Below are 20,760 nucleotides of genomic sequence, written 5' to 3' on the forward strand. Positions count from 1 at the left end.
AAACTTACATTGACCAATCGTGACTCATCCATAGGTTTGCGGGCTTATAACAAAAAATTGTGGATTAATCCCTGGATGGGCACAGCGCAGGCAAAGTATTAAGTAGCTTTGTGCTAAACAACAAACAATACCACGTACTTTCGTTAATACGTATGATACATATTTTTAGCAGCTCAAAAAAAACATTAGTTTTTACCATTAGAAAGTTAAACTTCGTTGAAATGACTAATTCCTAATTGTTAAATATTTTAAGTGCCAACTAATCTGATCAATTAGTACATTCATTATTACATTATTTTATTTAGTGTTAGTCAGCGGTGAAGTTTAATGATATATAGTGTTGTTTTTTTCATACCATCAAAACCTCTGGGGTCTGCTTCATAATACTTCTTCCAGTCTTGTCCATAGCTGATGTAATTTAAGTACCAAGGAGCGGAGAGCACCATGGTGTAGTTTTTAGCAGCGATGTTTTTAATGTAGTTGTACCAGTAATCTAACTTGGAGTCCAAGTACTTGTCTTTCCAAACCTCAACTATCGTATCTTCGGCTGCCTGTTACACAAGCATGTTTATAGAATAAAGTATACCTTCTTAAGTTAATTATACTGAAAATTATTAAGAACATTGAGTCATATTACCAACTATACTGACCATTTCTATAGACTTAACTGTGGTGAAGAATTTGTTCAAATTATAGAAAACTTTATATTTTAACATTGTTATCAATTGGAACTTACTAGATCATATATTACCACTTCTATAGACTTAACTGTGGTAAGGAATTATTTGAAAGCATATAAAAATATTATACCTTAACACCGTTATCAATTGGGTCTTGCCAGATCATGTATTTGTAACCCATAGAGTTGACATTCGCGAGGGTTCTGTCTACATAATATTGTTCAACTTCACTGATCTTTGTCATTCCGTTTCTTTTCATGAAATCCTTAATGTCAGGGTTAGATTTCCTAAACAATACACAAGAAAATATGCCCGTATATAATTATTTAGTTACATCACTCAGTTTAGAACAGTTCTCCTCAAGTGTCTGTTACCTTTCATTATGAAACTGTCTGGCAATCAATAATTCGTTGAGTTTCACATAAAGCGTTGTATGGTGACATAAAGATATATATATATATATATATACACCCACATAATTACATTTCAAATTGACAAAGTATTTAGAGTTGTTTTTTAAAAGTTAGCTAATTCATCAAGAACATCCGCTGTTCTTTTTATAAGCCTGTCAGACTCTACTTTAACAAATCTAATAAACGTAAACTCGTCTTCCCTGATGGTTTTTTAAAGAAATAATAAAACATAAGCACTAACGAAAGGAGAAGGAATCACATCGTCTAATCTTCAAGTTAACTTTTATAAAATAAATAAGGTTTATCATTAGTTAGTTTGTATAGCTTTTTATATCTGATCTACAGAGAAACGGTCGACTTTAGAAATGATATAATTCGTTTAGCAGGTTCATGAACGTATCTAAGGATCTTCTTCATTTGTTTGATTTAGTTTTAATTTCACACAAAGCTACTCGAGGGTTATCTGCACTAGCCATCTCTAATTTAGCAGTGTAAGGCTAGAGGGAAGAGAGCTAGTCATCACCAGTTACAACCAACTCTCGGGCTACTCTTTTACCAACGAATAGTGGGATTGACCGTAACATTATAACATCCCACCGGCTGAAAGGACAAGCATGTTTGGTGTGGCGGGAATTTGAACCTGTGACCCTCAGATTATCAGTGGAGCGCCCTAATCACTATCTACAAATCCATTTTTGTCTTTTGCTAAACCAAGTCTTCTGTTATGTTATGTCAACTTACGCACTTGACCTAAACCAAGTCTTCTGTTATGTCATGTCTACTTATGCACTTGACCTTAACCAAGTCTTCTGTTATGTCATGTCAACTTATGCACTTGACCTAAACCAAGTCTTCTGTTATGTCATGTCAACTTATGCACTTGACCTAAACCAAGTTTTCTGTTATGTTATGTCTACTTATGCACTTGACCTAAACCAAGTCTTCTGTTATGTCATGTCAACTTATGCACTTGACCTAAACCAAGTTTTCTGTTATGTTATGTCAACTTACGCACTGACCTGTTTTCAACAAGTATGACGAACAACTGAAAAACAGTCGTATTTTAGAAGGGACGTTTTTATTCAAAATGACTTGGTTTGAAAAGCGTGTCTTCTTCCAATGACTCGGTCATGAGTTAAAAAGCATGTTTAAACTGACTCGGTCATGATTTAAAAAGCAGGTTTAAACTGACTTGGCCGTAGGTAATAAACAGCTTTCTTTCATTATAACTTTTATCTGACGCATGGACCAGCAAACTCTATTTCTGTGTCTGTCGTAAGAAGAGAACGCAGGCCTAAATAAATAAATAAACTAACATTTATTCAAAAGAAAAGAAAACCAAGAAAACATGAATCTATAACATGCTACTAAAATTCGTTAATATCATTGTAAAGTTAGAACTTTATAAAGAAATATTTGACTTGGAGATTTTGCGAGTCTTACCAACAACCAGGATAAACTTCGTCCATTCCGAGATGAATATATTCGTCCTCGAAGACATCCTTTACTTCTTTGAAAAACGCATTAAAGAATTCGTAGGTGTAGTTCTGTATTGGATTCAACATCTCTGAATCAGCATGTTCTGGATAATTTGGGGTGTATGGATTCTTTCCATCACCATAACAGGGAGTAATGAGATCTAACAGAGAGCCATAACAGGGAGTAATGAGATCTAACAGAAGAGCAAGAGTAAATAAAATGGCGAATGTCGATAACACAAAGTATCTATAGTTGATGGTTTTTTTGTAAACTTCTGGATTTCATTGTTTTAGTAATCTTTCTCAGAATATCAAGATGTTTCATGAGAGCTCATATTATTGGGTGAGGTATTTTTATGGACGTTTTAGGTTTTCAAAATATGATTATTATTTAAAATTCTTGAAACTTTCAAGTAGAAGTTATGATAAGTAAAAATCAATATTACAGTCCAGTCCTATTTCTTTCACCCAAGATGTTTGTTGTCTAAGGAATCAGTACAGGACATGTGAACAATAAACTAGGTTTTAAGTAAAGATGTACTATATATATATTTTAAATAATATTGGTCGTAATGTTTAAAATAATTGTGAATATTATTCTTAGATTTTATTATGACTATTTTACACTGCTCACTTAGTATCTGGATTTAAAACTAACCTAAATCTCTTCAGGTGGCAGGAACTTGTGGTGATTTTACTAGGATCATGACGTTAACGAAATTGACGAGTCAGTGTTTCAAATTGGTTTGTTTTATGATTAGCTTTGTCAGCTTATAAGTTACTCAGTTCTATTTTAAATAGTTTAACTTACATCAGATGACAAGTTCCCAGTGTAAGATATGGATTACTTGTCATTTCTGGTCTAAAGTATTAACCAACTTTGATAAGTAGTTCTTGGCGATAGAAACTCAGGTAGTTTAAAGGAATTGAGACATAATACGTGAAAACTGATAAAGTTACCAGATCTGATTTGAAGAATTAACCTGTTTTTGATGAACAGTTATTTGCAATAGAACCTCAGACATTTTAATGTAACCTAAACATCTACTGATAAAAAAATTCCCTAGGATACTTAGTGAACGATCTCGGAATTCAGGTTACTTAACATTTATGTAGCTTGGGTTGACGTGTACAGTTCGATTACTGTAACACTTAATAAGATAGCTTATAGCACGTAAACCGACGAAGACAACAGCTTTAGTCACAAACATTTATATCATAACCCACTATAACAATCAGGAGGTATTCTCCTAGTTTATACGTTTGTTTTGTCTCTTCTTTAATTTCGCGCAAAGCTACACTATAGCTGTCAGTCCTAGCCGTCTCTAGTTTAGCAGTGTAAGTCAAGAGGAAAGGCAGCTACTAATCACCACCCACCGCCAAAGCTTGGGCTACTCTTTTACCGACAAATAGTGAGATTGACCGTAACATTATAACTGGCTCCACGGCTAAAAGGGCGAGCATGTTTGGCGTTACGAGGATTCGAACCCGCGACCCTAAGATTACGAGTCGAACGCCTTAATCACCCGGCCATACCGGGTTTTTGTTGCTGATAAGACTCTCTGTAAAGTGAGAAAAGCGCTTACCCCTGTGGAGTGAAGTGACTTGAACCTTGGCCCCGAAAACATAAACCAGAGAAGTATATCTATTACATCAGAAACAATGTGTGATTGTAATTTAATTTTTAATGTATTGTAATTACGTAACACCAAGTCATGATGCTGTAAACAGACCAGAAATGTTGACTCTTCAATTATGTATTCAACATTTACCATGAGAAGCGTTCTCCAGAAGCACCTATAAAATATCATCTCTTGTCAGAATATTTTTTTTCAACCGATAGTTTGAACTACGGCTTCAGAATGAGCAAAATACGACATAAACATATAATACGAATACAATATATTTGTGAAATTATTCCCCTGGTCAGTCATTCAACACGATACACAGGTGTTGTGAATACGGTGTATTCGTGGTACTATTCCAGTGGTCAAGCATTAAAACACAATACACATAGATATTGAGGGTACAATGTATTCGTGGTACTATTCCTGTGGTCAAGCATTAAAGCTCGATACACATAGATATTGGGGGTACAATGTATTCATAGTACTACTCCTGTGGTCAAGCGTTAAAGCTCGATACACGTAGATATTGGGGTACAATGTATTCATGGTACTATTTTTGTAGTCAAGCATTAAAGCTCAATACACATAAATGTTGGGGTACAATGTATTCGTGGTACTATTCCTGTGGTCAAGCATTAAAGCTCGATACACATAGATATTGGGGTACAATGCATTCGTGGTACTATTCCTGTGGTCAAGCATTAAAGCTCGATACACATAGATATTGAGGGTACAATGTATTCGTGGTACTATTCCTGTGGTCAAGCATTAAAGCTCGATACACATAGATATTGGGGTACAATGTATTCGTGGTACTATTCCTGTGGTCAAGCATTAAAGCTCGATACACATAGATATTGGGGGTACAATGTATTCATGGTACTACTCCTGTGGTCAAGCGTTAAAGCTCGATACACGTAGATATTGGGGTACAATGTATTCATGGTACTATTTTTTGTAGTCAAGCATTAAAGCTCAATACACATAAATGTTGGGGTACAATGTATTCGTGGTACTATTCCTGTGGTCAAGCATTAAAGCTCGATACACAAAGATATTGAGGGTACAATGTATTCGTGGTACTATTCCAGTGGTCAAGCATTAAAACACAATACACATAGATATTGAGGGTACAATGTATTCGTGGTACTATTCCTGTGGTCAAGCATTAAAGCTCGATACACATAGATATTGGGGGTGCAATGTATTCATAGTACTACTCCTGTGGTCAAGCGTTAAAGTTCGATACACGTAGATATTGGGGTACAATGTATTCATGGTACTATTTTTGTAGTCAAACATTAAAGCTCAATACACATAAATGTTGGGGTACAATGTATTCGTGGTACTATTCCTGTGGTCAAGCATTAAAGCTCAATACACATAGATATTGGGGTACAATGCATTCGTGGTACTATTCCTGTGGTCAAGCATTAAAGCTCGATACACATAGATATTGAGGGTACAATGTATTCGTGGTACTATTCTTGTGGTCAAGCATTAAAGCTCGATACACATAGATATTGGGGTACAATGTATTCGTGGTACTATTCCTGTGGTCAAGCATTAAAGCTCGATACACATAGATATTGAGGGTACAATGTATTCGTGGTACTATTCCTGTGGTCAAGCATTAAAGCTCGATACACATAGATATTGGGGGTGCAATGTATTCATAGTACTACTCCTGTGGTCAAGCGTTAAAGTTCGATACACGTAGATATTGGGGTACAATGTATTCATGGTACTATTTTTGTAGTCAAGCATTAAAGCTCAATACACATAAATGTTGGGGTACAATGTATTCGTGGTACTATTCCTGTGGTCAAGCATTAAAGCTCGATACACATAGATATTGGGGTACAATGCATTCGTGGTACTATTCCTGTGGTCAAGCATTAAAGCTCGATACACATAGATATTGAGGGTACAATGTATTTGTGGTACTATTCTTGTGGTCAAGCATTAAAGCTCGATACACATAGATATTGGGGTACAATGTATTCGTGGTACTATTCCTGTGGTCAAGCATTAAAGCTCGATACACATAGATATTGGGGTACAATGTATTCGTGGTACTATTCCTGTGGTCAAGCATTAAAGCTCGATACACATAGATATTGGGGGTACAATGTATTCATAGTACTACTCCTGTGGTCAAGCGTTAAAGCTCGATACACGTAGATATTGGGGTACAATGTATTCGTGGTACTATTCCTGTGGTCAAGCATTAAAGATCGATACACATAGATGTTGAAATCAATGTATTCGTGGTACTATTCCTGTGGTCAAGCGTTAAAGCTCGATACTTATAGATTTTGGGGTACAATGTATTCATGGTACTATTCCTGTGGTCAAGCATTAAAGCTCGATACACATAGATATTGAGGGTACAATGTATTCGTGGTACTATTCCTGTGGTCAAGCATTAAAGCTCGATACACATAGATATTGGGGTACAATGTATTCGTGGTACTATTCCTGTGGTCAAGCATTAAAGCTCGATACACATAGATATTGGGGGTACAATGTATTCAGGGTACTATTCCTGTGGTCAAGCATTAAAGATCGATACACATAGATATTGGGGGTACAATGTATTCGTGGTACTATTCCTGTGGTCAAGCATTAAAGCTCGATACACATAGATATTGGGGTACAATGTATTCGTGGTACTATTCCTGTGGTCAAGCATTAAAGCTCGATACACACAGATATTGGGTTCAATGTATTCGTGGTACTATTCCTGTAGTCAAGCATTAAAGCTCGATACACATAGATATTGGGGTCAATGTATTCGTGGTACTATTCCTGTGGTCAAGCGTTATAGCTCGATACATATAGATTTTGGGGTACAATGTATTCATGGTACTATTCCTGTGGTCAAGCATTAAAGCTCGATACTCATTGATATTGGGGTACAATGTATTCGTGGTACTATTCCTGTGGTCAAGTATAAAGCTCGATACACATAGATATTGGGGTCAATGTATTCGTGGTACTATTCCTGTAATCAAGCATTAAAGCTCGATACATATAGATATTGGGGTACAATGTATTCATGATACTATTACTGTGGTCAAGCATTAAAGCTCGATACACATAGATATTTGGGGTACCATGTATTCGTGGAACTGTTTATCTGGTTAAATTATTTTCACACAAACGTTGTTTTTATTTAACTCAGCCATCATTGATTGATTCCGTAAACGTAAAAATGGTCACTTAGCAAATCATGGAAGGTTCTAGTTACCAACGGTCAGACTAAGTTCTATACAAAAAGTGAAAACAGTGATAGATAAACTGACCAGGATAAGCCTTGGCGAAACCCTGGGTGTGACCTGGAGTATCAAATTCTGGAATAACCCGGATTCCTCTCAGTCTTGCATATTCTATGATATCTTTAACATCATTTTGGGTGTAAACATGGCGGGGAGAATAAGCACCCTAGGTAAGAGAAAACATATAATTATAATTGGTTATCTTTACTGTTAGATAAAATATTTGTAATTTTAGCTATTATACAGAATTCATACACTGGCTGGATATTACATAAAACTGGTATAGTGATTGGTTATTAGACAAAACAAATAAAATGATTGGTTCTTAGACTGAACAAATAAAATGATTGGTTATTAGATAAAATAAATAAAATGATTGGTTATTACATAAAACAACTAAAATGATTGGTTATTAGATAACACAAATAAAATGATTGATTATTAGATAACACAAATAAAGTGATTGGTTATTAGATAACACAAATAAAATGATTGGTTATTAAATAAAACAACTAAAATAATTGGTTGTTAGGTAAGTACAACCACGAAACCCCAAACACAGAAAATCAAAACCGATATAAAGTTTTTATTTTACAAAAGAACAAATATTTCAAAGAGAGATATTTATGTAAGCTATGCTTATTAACAACGACATAAGTATATGGTTTAGTGAAAGGAAACATTGGTGATATAAGTTAATGCTAGATTGATTTTCAACAGCCAAAATTTAGTCTTTATTAGGAACTTCAGTTGTTAGCTAGTATTATCAACTGAAGTTGTTGTAGCTAATATTTGTAACGTATTCATTTGATATATAAACATAATTTAGTGTTTTAACTGCTTCATAAGTGTAACCATAACCGTTTAGATGTTTGAAATGGTTTGTTTTTGAATTTCACTCAAAGCTACACCAGGGGGGACTGCGCTAGCAGTCCTTAATTTAGCAGTGTAAGACTAGAAGGAAGGCAGCTAGTCATCACTACCCACCGTCAACTCTTGGGCTACTCTTTCACCAATGAATAGTGCGACTGACCGTCATTTATAACGACCCCACGGCTGAAAGGGCGAGCATGTTTAGCGCGACTGGGATGCGAACCCGCGACCCTCAGATTACGAGTCAAACGCCTTAATCCACCTGGCCATGTGGTGTTGATAAAACACTCACAGCCACCTCTTGAACTACTTCTGTCTGATTGAATACGGGTTAGGGAACGTTATTTCTCTAAGGACATCCACGACGTCAAAGAACAGAGCGAGTTTTTATGGCAACCGGACTCGAACTTGAAATCCTCAGATATCCAGCCCAAGCACGTTTCACTCAAGCACAGTTTTCTTTTTAAGAATCCATCGAACTTAGAAAATTTGTATGATAAATCTATCCATTTTAATGGAGGATAAAGTGAACAGCGATTTTATAAACACCCCATACTGCTCCAGCGTGTAAACAATGAACAGAGGTGATACCAGATGTACTTCCGTATTGTTCCCAACGTTGTTGTATTTCAAGAAAAATTAAAAACAGAATTAAAAGCAACATTTTTATTTCTTGTTTTTGAAGTTCGCATGTCGTGCTGGGCTTGTAGACTACAGAGTGCACAATTATTCTTGTGATTCATAGCATGCACACATTTTACTGACGTCACGACAGCACAAGTTTCAGCTTTAAACGTTCCTTGTGTGACTTCATTTTAGCATCTACTGACTGACTGACAGACAATACAGGTTCGTATGTGATACGAATGGTTAAACTAGATGACCCTTCCAGATGGCCTTCGGCCTCCTTTTGAAGAAATAAAGACACATATTGTTTCATCATGTATACGATTAACACAGATCTTATAAACACACCACACTGTTTGAACATGTAGCCAATAAACGAATAACTTACCTTTACTGTTAGATTTGGGTAAATTTTACTTTCAAACGGGAATGACTGGTCGTCCACAAGATGCCAGTGGAAAGTATTGAACTTGTTAAACGACATGGCATCCTGAGCATAAAACAAAAGAATGTTTTAATACACTGTATTTAATAATTATAAAACTTCATGAAATTCCTAAAATTGAGAAAATATTTGAAAACTGACATGTTTTTCATATTATATAGAAACAAAACACATTCAAAATAAATAAAAATTTTCAAATTTAAAAACTTGCAAATAGATTGTTTTTTGTTTTATTTTTAATTTCGCAAAGCTACGGGAGCGCTATCTGTGCTAGCCGTCCCTAATTTAGCAGTGTAAGACTAGAGGGAAGACAGTTAGTTATCACCACCCACCGTCAACTCTTGGGCTACTCTTTTACCAACGAATAGTGGGATTTACCGTTACATTTTAACGCCCCCACGGCTGAAAGGGCGAGCATGTTAGGTGCGACCGGGATGCGAACCTGCGACCCTCGGATTACGAGTCGCACGCCTTAACGTGCTAGGCCATGCAAATTGAAATTGTAAAAATAGTAAATGAACAAGACGTGAGATATTGTAGACATTATTTACTCAAACTATAAACCCACACTTTGGTTACCTATTGTTACATTTGGGCGAAATAAGGATTTGTGTAAATAATGTCTGAAGTCTTGTTTGTATCGATCTCTATTTTTAACTTTACAAATTCGTTTCTTCTTTTGAAGCTTTTTATGCTCAACTGTTGGCAAAAAACTACTTGTCCGTGATGAAAAGAAAACCCACAAAAATATATATGTATACACGGCTGGTATGGATATAGAAAACTCTATTTAGAGGAGCGGTCATCGTCAGGTTCATAAAGAAAGAAAGGTAAGTGACCGGTAGCTGACCACATGTTTGAAGGGGGTTGTGTAACAGAGTGTGTGCTTAGATGTTTGATTATATTTATTAATATAGGTATAAAGGTGAATTAGACAAAATAAAACAATACTTCATTAACATCAATAAGTTTCCTCCACAAACCGTAGAAAACATTATACACAAAAACCTAGACAGAAAGCAAAATCAACCAACAAATGTAAATATATCTCACGAATCAAAAAATCACGAAACCATATACTGCTGCATACCATATATTCCCGACATCAGCAGAAAAATAGCCAACATTTTGCAAAAACTAGTAACTAAATATGACATTCCAGTTAATACCAAATTTATTCAAAAACCAGACACAAAACTGAGGTCTATACTGTGTAAAAACTACACTGACAATCACCACACCAACATTATTTATAAAATACAATGTGATAACTGCCACGACTTCTAAATTGGAGAAACAAGTAGAAAAATGGAAACCAGATTCAAAGAACATAAAAAGTCACCTTCACACGTTTTCGAACACTGCAAGTCAAATAAACACAACATAACCATAGAAAACACCCAAATACTAAATAAAGAAACAAACATAAACGCAAAATTAAAGAAGCCTTACTTATACAACAACTCAAGCCCAAAATAAACCAATACAAAGGAACACCTTTATACCTATATTAGTAAATATAATCCAACATCTAAGCACGCCCTTTACATTCCTATAGTCAATTACACAACCCCCTTCAAACATGTGGTCAGCTATCAATCAGTTACCTCTTTCTGTCTTTGTGAACCTGACGATGACCGAAGAAGGTCGAAACGTTGTTCGCTTCTCCATTTAGAGGTTTCTCTATTCATACTAGTGGTTTTTACATATATAAGGAATACTTGATATGGTAGCTAACTTCATAAATTCTAATGAATATAAACATATCTAGTAACTGGCTGATATGGTTCATGATGATTTGCTATAGCTATTGACTACTTGATCGCATTAGTTCGATACTTGGATGTTAAGATAAAGCTAGAGGTTGCCATGGAGATTTGATTGAGATTACAGTGAGAGTTTATAGTTTCTGTGTAACTAAATCCTTTTCATACAATGCATATAAATAGGCAAATATATGCCTAGACTAAGACACAATCTCCAGTAAGCGTATATAAAATATTACCATAGAAAAGCAACCATTTCAAACAAACCAAATACGTCTAAAATATTGCTTTAAGTAAACTTTTGCATATTTTAAAGTAATTATTATACGAATGCGTGTAATAAAACTTAATGTTACATTTACTGATTTTGTTTTACTCCTTCACTTCATACATAATATAGGGGCTGAGTCCCTAAAACCACTGATTGTGTAGGGTTAAAAAAGCGTTGAATAAATATACGTTACACTAATTTGATGTTAATCAGTTATTGTCTGTTCAACTCTGTTCGCTCCCCACTAGTACAGCGGTATGTCTCCGGATTTACAACGCTAAAATCAGGGGTTCGATTCCTCTCGGTGAGCTGAGCAGATAGCCCGATGTGGCTTTACTATAAGAAAACCACTTAACTCTGTTCTTAAGTTTTTAAAAACACAAGATGTTTGTAAAAAAACTAATTTCAAGGGGTAATGATAACATTGTTTACACCAGAATTATCATGTGTTTTTAACTTATGTAAAACAGAGAAGAAACAAATCAACTTTTAAATATTATAACGACCTTCACAGTACATTATCTAATATTATGTAACAAACCGTTGTGTTCTAGGGTGGAAAAGTAATGATACAAAAACTTTCAAACGAGCTGTTTTGAGCGGATTATTTTTCTTTTAAGTCTAACATCGGTGTTTTTTGTGCATTTTACGTGTGTACAGCCTTAGTATTCAATAGTTAAGGCTTTTTACTGCTTAAGGTTATTCTTCCTGAAAGTTCTTTTCGGGTTTTGTGCAATTCCTTGCAATCCCTATACTAAATGTTACGAACTCACAACCCTGATCAAACGGACTCTAACGGTTCTTAGTTGAACTGAAACTGTTTGGTTTTGAATAGTTTCTACTGGTAACTATTATTATTATTCATAATCAAAGGAGTTTATAAAATATAAACATCTAAACACAAACGTGAAGTGATCTAATTATTCAAACACAAACATGAAGTGGTCTAAATATTCAAACACAAATATGAAGTGATCTAAACAACCGAAAACAAACATGGAGTGATCTAAATATTTAAACACAAACATGAAGTTATCTAAATATTCAAACACAAACATGAAGTGATGTAAATATTCAAACACAAACATGAAGTGGTCTAAATATTCAAACACAAACATTAAATAATCTAAATATTTAAACACAAACATGAAGTGGTATAAATATTCAAACACAAATATGAAGTGATCTAAACAACCGAAAACAAACATGGAGTGATCTAAATATTCAAACACAAACATGAAGTGATGTAAATATTCAAACACAAACATGAAGTGATCTAAACATCGTAACACAAGCATGAAGTAACATAAATATTCAAATAAAAACATGAAGTGATCTAAATATTTAAGCACAAACATGAATTAATCTAAATATTCAAACACAAAAACGAAGTGGTCTAAACATTCAAACACAAACATGAAGTGATGTATATATTCAAACACAAACATGAAGTGATCTAAACATTGAAACACAAACATGAAGTGTCCTAAATATTCAAACATAAACATCAAGTGATCTAAACATCGAAACACAAACATGAAGTGATACAAGTATTCAAACCCAAACATAAAGTGATCCAAATAAGATTGAATTGTGTTTTTGTGGTATCTTAGTCCTGTTTATTTACTAAAAATGTGCAAGTTTAACTTTTATTTCTCGGAAGTGTCTTTTGCCTGTAGAAAAGTATCTTCTTACTAAATCACTTGTAAAGTAGTCGAAAGGAGGGTAAGTAGTTACGAAACACATTTGATATTATGATTTTATTTAACGTTTCAGACCAACCTAATATGACCAAAAATGGGAGTAAACCACAAATTGTTCGAATATATGTGGTAACTATTGAAAAATATCTTTATACCGAATCTCATATAAGTTACCCCAAATACGGCGAAGTAACTGAGTTAAACCTCCAAAATTATGTCGTTGTTGCTCTGACCCGTTAAAGGACTCGAAACACCAATTTTATTGTCACGTGAGAGTGTTGAGTGCTTGAATATTTATTCTAATATATCAATTTTTATTTTGATTGGTGTAAATATGACCATAAAGGAGCCAAAAATATATGTTTATGAGTTATTTTGCCAATGACCATATAAAATCATCAAAATAAGGTCTAAATATAAAACAAGAACTAGTCATATTGAACCAATGTATAGTGAGACCAAATATCAAGTCAATTTGTCGAGAGATGAAGAAATAATGGTTGATCGAAAAGTGTTTTGAAACCAGGGAGAAACAGCGAGTCTCTCTGTGGAGACATTAGATAACGAAGAGCCTTACCAGGTTCTGTTTTAACACTTTCAGAGGTTGAAAATGGCGAGCTGAGTCCAGTAGAATCCCTCTATATCCGTACCTAGGAGAGTCAGATATAGCGGTAGCGTTGATCAAATACTGAGGAAAAAGGAATTGAAATTACCATTAGAATCATTATTACACCCTCACAGTCTTGAAACATATATCTATAATAAATTGTTCGTACTTTCAAACACCAAGATATGAAGTGTAGAAACATATTAAACATTATAGGTGTTGTACTATAGAGCTTTCAAATCGACTCTTGAGTGAGTCTCTTCTGATGTTTCACATTACTCGAAGTGGGTTGCTCTGTTATACTGAATATAATATAATATAATATAATATAATTACACTACAGCTATGAAAACAATAGGCTTGATTTTTGTCAACTAATCATATGTTTTATAAATAAGCTAATATTGAATAGAAATAGATAACTTACAGCATGATTGGTGTCTTGATAGACCAATTGGCTAAAAGTTTCTAAGCCTAAAATAGAAATGCGGAAAATATTTGAGAACCTAACAAACAACAATAAAAATAGTAATAAATAATCTTATAGAGAGACACGATACCGTATAACACAAACACTTTTAAAGGTTCACTTTTATAAATTTTATATAGCGGTAGACAGATATTCAGACAGATATAAATAGATAGATACATAAATGGATATTCAGACACATAAATAGATAGACACATAAACAGATATTCAGACACATATAAATAGATAGATACATAAACAGATATTCAGACACATATAAATAGATAGATACATAAATGGATATTGAGACATATAAATAGATAGATACATAAATGGATATTCAGACACATATAAATAGATAGATACATAAATGGATATTCAGACACATATAAATAGATAGATACATAAATGGATATTCAGAAAAAAATAAACATCTACATTGATAGACAAATCAGAAGATAATCAAACGAATATCAACATCTAGACTAATTGATAGATGTACAGATACATACAAACATGGTGACTGATAGATATACACATACATACAGACTTGGCAACTGATAGATATACAGATACATACCAACATGGTGACTGATAGATATACAGATACATACAGACATGGTGACTGATAGATATACTGATACATACAGACTTGGCAACTGATAGATATACAGATACATACAGACGTGGTGACTAATAAATATACAGGTACATACAGACGTGGTGACTGATAGATATACAGATACATACAGACGTGGTGACTGATAGATAAACAGATACATACAGACGTAGTGACTGATAGATATACAGACAAATATAGAAGTTGTGACTGACAGATATACAGACACACATATATAAGTTGTGACTGATAGATATATAGACACACATAGAAGTTGTGACTGATAGATATACAGACACACATAGAAGTTGTGACTGATAGATATACAGACACACATAGAAGTTGTGACTGATAGATATACAGACACATATAGAAGTTGTGACTGATAGATATACAGACACACATAGAAGTTGTGACTGATAGATACACAGACACACATATAAAAGTTGTGACTGATAGATATACAGACACACAGAAGTTGTCACTGATAGATATACAGACACACATAGAAGTTGTCACTGATAGATATATAGACACACATATAGAAGTTGTGACTGATAGATATACAGACACACATATGGAAGTTGTGACTGATAGATATACAGATATACATAGAAGTTGTGACTGATAGACATACAGACACACATATAGAAGTTTTTGACTGATATATATACAGACACATATAGAAGTATTGACTGATAGATATACAGACACACATAGAAGTTGTGACTGATAGATATACAGACACACATAGAAGTTGTGACTGATAGATATACAGACACACATATGGAAGTTGTGACTGATAGATATACAGATACACATAGAAATTGTCACTGATAGATATACAGACACACATAGAAGTTGTCACTGATAGATATACAGACATACATATAGAAGTTGTGACTGATAGATATACAGACACACATATAGAAGTTGTGACTGATAGATATACAGACACACACAGAAGTTGTCACTGATAGCTATACAGACACACATAGAAGTTGTCACTGATAGATATACAGACACACATATAGAAGTTGTGACTGATAGATATACAGACACACATAGAAGTTGTGACTGATAGATATACAGACACATATAGAAGTTGTCACTGATAGCTATACAGACACACATAGAAGTTGTCACTGATAGATATACAGACACACATATAGAAGTTGTGACTGATAGATATACAGACACACATAGAAGTTGTGACTGATAGATATACAGACACATATAGAAGTTGTGACTGATAGATATATAGACACACATATAGAAGTTGTGACTGATAGATATACAGACACACATATAGAAGTTGTGACTGATAGATATACAGACACACACAGAAGTTGTCACTGATAGCTATACACACACACATAGAAGTTGTCATTGATAGATATACAGACACACATATAGAAGTTGTGACTGATAGATATACAGACACACATAGAAGTTGTGACTGATAGATATACAGACACACATAGAAGTTGTGACTGATAGATATACAGACACACATAGAAGTTGTCACTGATAGATATACAGACACACATAGAAGTTGTCACTGATAGATATACAGACACACATAGAAGTTGTCACTGATAGATATACAGACACATATAGAAGTTGTCACTGATAGATATACAGACACACATAGAAGTTGTGACTGATAGATATACAGACACACATAGAAGTTGTCACTGATAGATATACAGACACACATAGAAGTTGTGACTGATAGATATACAGACACACATATAGAAGTTCTGACTAATAGATATACAGATGCACATAGAAGTTGTGACTGATAGATATACAGACACATATAGAAGTTGTGACTGATAGATATTCAGACACACATAGATGTTGTGACTGATAGATATACAGACACACATAGAAGTTGTGACTGATAGATATACAGACACACAGAAGTTGTCACTGATAGATATACAGACACACATAGAAGTTGTCACTGATAGATATATAGACACACATATAGAAGTTGTGACTGATAGATATACAGACACACATATGGAAGTTGTCACTGATAGATATACAGACACACATAGAAGTTGTGACTGATAGACATACAGACACACATATAGAAGTTTTGACTGATATATATACAGACACATATAGAAGTATTGACTGATAGATATACAGACACACATAGAAGTTGTGACTGATAGATATACAGACACACATAGAAGTTGTGACTGATAGATATACAGACACACATATGGAAGTTGTGACTGATAGATATACAGATACACATAGAAATTGTCACTGATAGATATACAGACACACATAGAAGTTGTCACTGATAGATATACAGACATACATATAGAAGTTGTGACTGATAGATATACAGACACACATATAGAAGTTGTGACTGATAGATATACAGACACACACACAGAAGTTGTCACTGATAGCTATACAGACACACATAGAAGTTGTCACTGATAGATATACAGACACACATATAGAAGTTGTGACTGATAGATATACAGACACACATAGAAGTTGTGACTGATAGATATACAGACACATATAGAAGTTGTGACTGATAGATATACAGACACACACAGAAGTTGTCACTGATAGCTATACAGACACACATAGAAGTTGTCACTGATAGATATACAGACACACATATAGAAGTTGTGACTGATAGATATACAGACACACATAGAAGTTGTGACTGATAGATATACAGACACATATAGAAGTTGTGACTGATAGATATACAGACACACATATAGAAGTTGTGACTGATAGATATACAGACACACATATAGAAGTTGTGACTGATAGATATACAGACACACATATAGAAGTTGTGACTGATAAATATACAGACACACATAGAAGTTGTGACTGATAGATATACAGACACATATAGAAGTTGTGACTGATAGATATACAGACACACACAGAAGTTGTCACTGATAGCTATACAGACACACATAGAAGTTGTCACTGATAGATATACAGACACACATATAGAAGTTGTGACTGATAGATATACAGACACATATAGAAGTTGTGACTGATAGATATACAGACACACATAGAAGTTGTGACTGATAGATATACAGACACACATAGAAGTTGTGACTGATAGATATACAGACACACATAGAAGTTGTCACTGATAGATATACAGACACACATAGAAGTTGTGACTGATAGATATACAGACACACATAGAAGTTGTCACTGATAGATATACAGACACACATAGAAGTTGTCACTGATAGATATACAGACACACATAGAAGTTGTCACTGATAGATATACAGACACATATAGAAGTTGTCACTGATAGATATACAGACACACATAGAAGTTGTGACTGATAGATATACAGACACACATAGAAGTTGTGACTGATAGATATACAGACACACATAGAAGTTGTCACTGATAGATATACAGACACACATAGAAGTTGTGACTGATAGATATACAGACACATATAGAAGTTGTGACTGATAGATATTCAGACACACATAGATGTTGTGACTGATAGATATACAGACACACATAGAAGTTGTGACTGATAGATATACAGACACACATAGAAGTTGTGACTGATAGATATACAGACACACATAGAAGTTGTGACTGATAGATATACAGACACACATATAGAAGTTGTGACTGATAGATATACATTCACATATAGAAGTTGTCACTGATACATATACACACACATATAGAAGTTGTGACTGATAGATATTCAGACACACATAGATGTTGTGACTGATAGATATACAGACACACATAGAAGTTGTGACTGATGGATATACAGACACACATAGAAGTTGTGACTGATAGATATACAGACACACATAGAAGTTGTGACTGATAGATATTCACACACACATAGAAGTTGTGACTGATAGATATACAGACACACATAGAAGTTGTGACTGATAGATATACACACACATATAGAAGTTGTGACTGATAGATATACCGACACATATAGACGTAGTGACTGATAGATATAGAGACACACATAGAAGTTGTGACTGATAGGTATAATACAGACACATTTAGAAGTTGTGACAGATAGGTATAATACAGACACATAAAGACATCTGTACCAACAAACAGTAAATGGACAGATCAAAACATAAATTATACGGGTAGTTGACATAGAAACCGTCAAGAAACTACATAGAAAGATAATCATGTAGATGTAGAGAGAAAGATGGATAGATAGACACGCATGAAAGTACACAGACATATATACATATAAATATTATTTCTAACTTACCCCACAGAGCACTCCAAACAGTCTTTGCTGAGATTTTGGCTTCTCCAGATTCTGCAATTTCGATGTTATCTGTTCAAAAAATATTACGTATGGTGTGATAGTATACAGTATGGGTGTAAAAATACCAACATTACGTATGGTATGATAGTATACAGTATGGGTGTAAAAATACCAACATTACGTATGGTATGATAATATACAGTATGGGTGTAAAAATACCAACATTACGTATGGTGTGATAGTATACAGTATGGTGTAAAAATACCAACATTACATTATGGTATGATAGTATACAGTATGGTGTAAAAAATACCAACATTCGACATGTATGGTATGATAGTATACAGTATGGGTGTAAAATACCAACATGCATTATGGTGTGATGGTAGTATACGGTATAGGTGCAACAATACCAACATTCACGTATGGTGTGATGAGTATATACGGTATAGGTGCAACAATACTAACATTATGTATGGTGTGATAGTATACAGTATGGGTGCAACAATACCAACATCACATTATGGTGTGATAGTATACGGTATAGGTGCAATAATACCAACATCACGCATGGTATGATGGTATATGGTATAGGTGCAACAATACTAACATTATGTATGGTGTGATAGTATACAGTATGGGTGCAACAATACCAACATTACGTATGGTGTGATAGTATACGGTATAGGTGCAATAATACCAACACACGTATGGTATGATAGTATATGGTATAGGTGCAACAATACTAACATTATGTATGGTGTGATAGTATACAGTATGGGTGCAACAATACCAACATTACGTATGCTGTGATAGTATACGGTATAGGTGCAGCAATACCAACATTATGTATGGTGTGATAGTATACGGTATAGGTGCAGGAATACCAACATTACGTATGGTGTGATAGCATACGGTATAGGTGCAGCAATACCAACATTACGTATGGTGTGATAGTATACGGTGTAGATGATTCCCCTCATTCTGCATATTGTTTAGATCTCTAAGTTAGATGCTGTATACTTAGATGATTTCTCTGATCCCCTCATTCTGCATATTGTTAAGATCTCTAAGCTAGATGCTGTATACTTAGATGATTTTCTCTGATCCCCCTCATTCTGCATATTGTTAAGATCTCTAAGTTAGATGCTATATACTTAGATGATTTTCTCTGATTCCCCTCATTCGCATATTGTTAAGATCTCTAAGTTAGATGCTGTATACTTAGATAATTTTCTCTGATTCCCCTCATTCTGCATATTGTTAAGATCTCTAAGTTAGATGCTGTATACTTAGATGATTTTCTCTGATCTCCCTCATTCTGCATATTGTTAAGATCTCTAAGCTAGATGCTGTATACTTAGATGATTTTCTCTGATCCCCCTCATTCTGCATATTGTTAAGATCTCTAAGTTAGATGCTATATACTTAGATGATTTTCTCTGATTCCCCTCATTCGCATATTGTTAAGATCTCTAAGTTAGATGCTGTATACTTAGATAATTTTCTCTGATTCCCCTCATTCTGCATATTGTTAAAATCTCTAAGTTAGATGCTGTATACTTAGATGATTTTCTCTGATCCCCCTCATTCTGCATATTGTTTGGGGAGTTGT

General features: G+C 34.3%; 1 protein-coding gene across 3 annotated transcripts in view; it reads right to left on the reverse strand.

Moving 5' to 3' along the window:
• The window catches only part of LOC143251855 (beta-hexosaminidase subunit beta-like), a 231,626-nt gene that overhangs the window by 15,300 nt on the left and 195,566 nt on the right, over positions 1 to 20,760 (reverse strand). For 2 of the 3 annotated variants that reach the window (XM_076503135.1, XM_076503136.1), the window contains exons 3-10: positions 19,146 to 19,214; positions 14,200 to 14,246; positions 13,743 to 13,853; positions 9,369 to 9,470; positions 7,508 to 7,646; positions 2,537 to 2,732; positions 811 to 967; positions 356 to 551 (exon numbers count right to left, since the gene is read on the reverse strand). In XM_076503135.1, coding sequence (XP_076359250.1) covers positions 356 to 551; positions 811 to 967; positions 2,537 to 2,732; positions 7,508 to 7,646; positions 9,369 to 9,470; positions 13,743 to 13,853; positions 14,200 to 14,246; positions 19,146 to 19,214 — 1,017 coding nt within the window. Of the gene's footprint in view, positions 1 to 355; positions 552 to 810; positions 968 to 2,536; positions 2,766 to 7,507; positions 7,647 to 9,368; positions 9,471 to 13,742; positions 13,854 to 14,199; positions 14,247 to 19,145; positions 19,215 to 20,760 lie in introns of all 3 variants that reach the window. The other variant, XM_076503134.1, reaches the window with a different exon arrangement.

This window comes from Tachypleus tridentatus, chromosome 6, assembly GCF_004210375.1.
Source record: "Tachypleus tridentatus isolate NWPU-2018 chromosome 6, ASM421037v1, whole genome shotgun sequence".
NCBI classification, from domain to species: domain Eukaryota; kingdom Metazoa; phylum Arthropoda; class Merostomata; order Xiphosura; family Limulidae; genus Tachypleus; species Tachypleus tridentatus.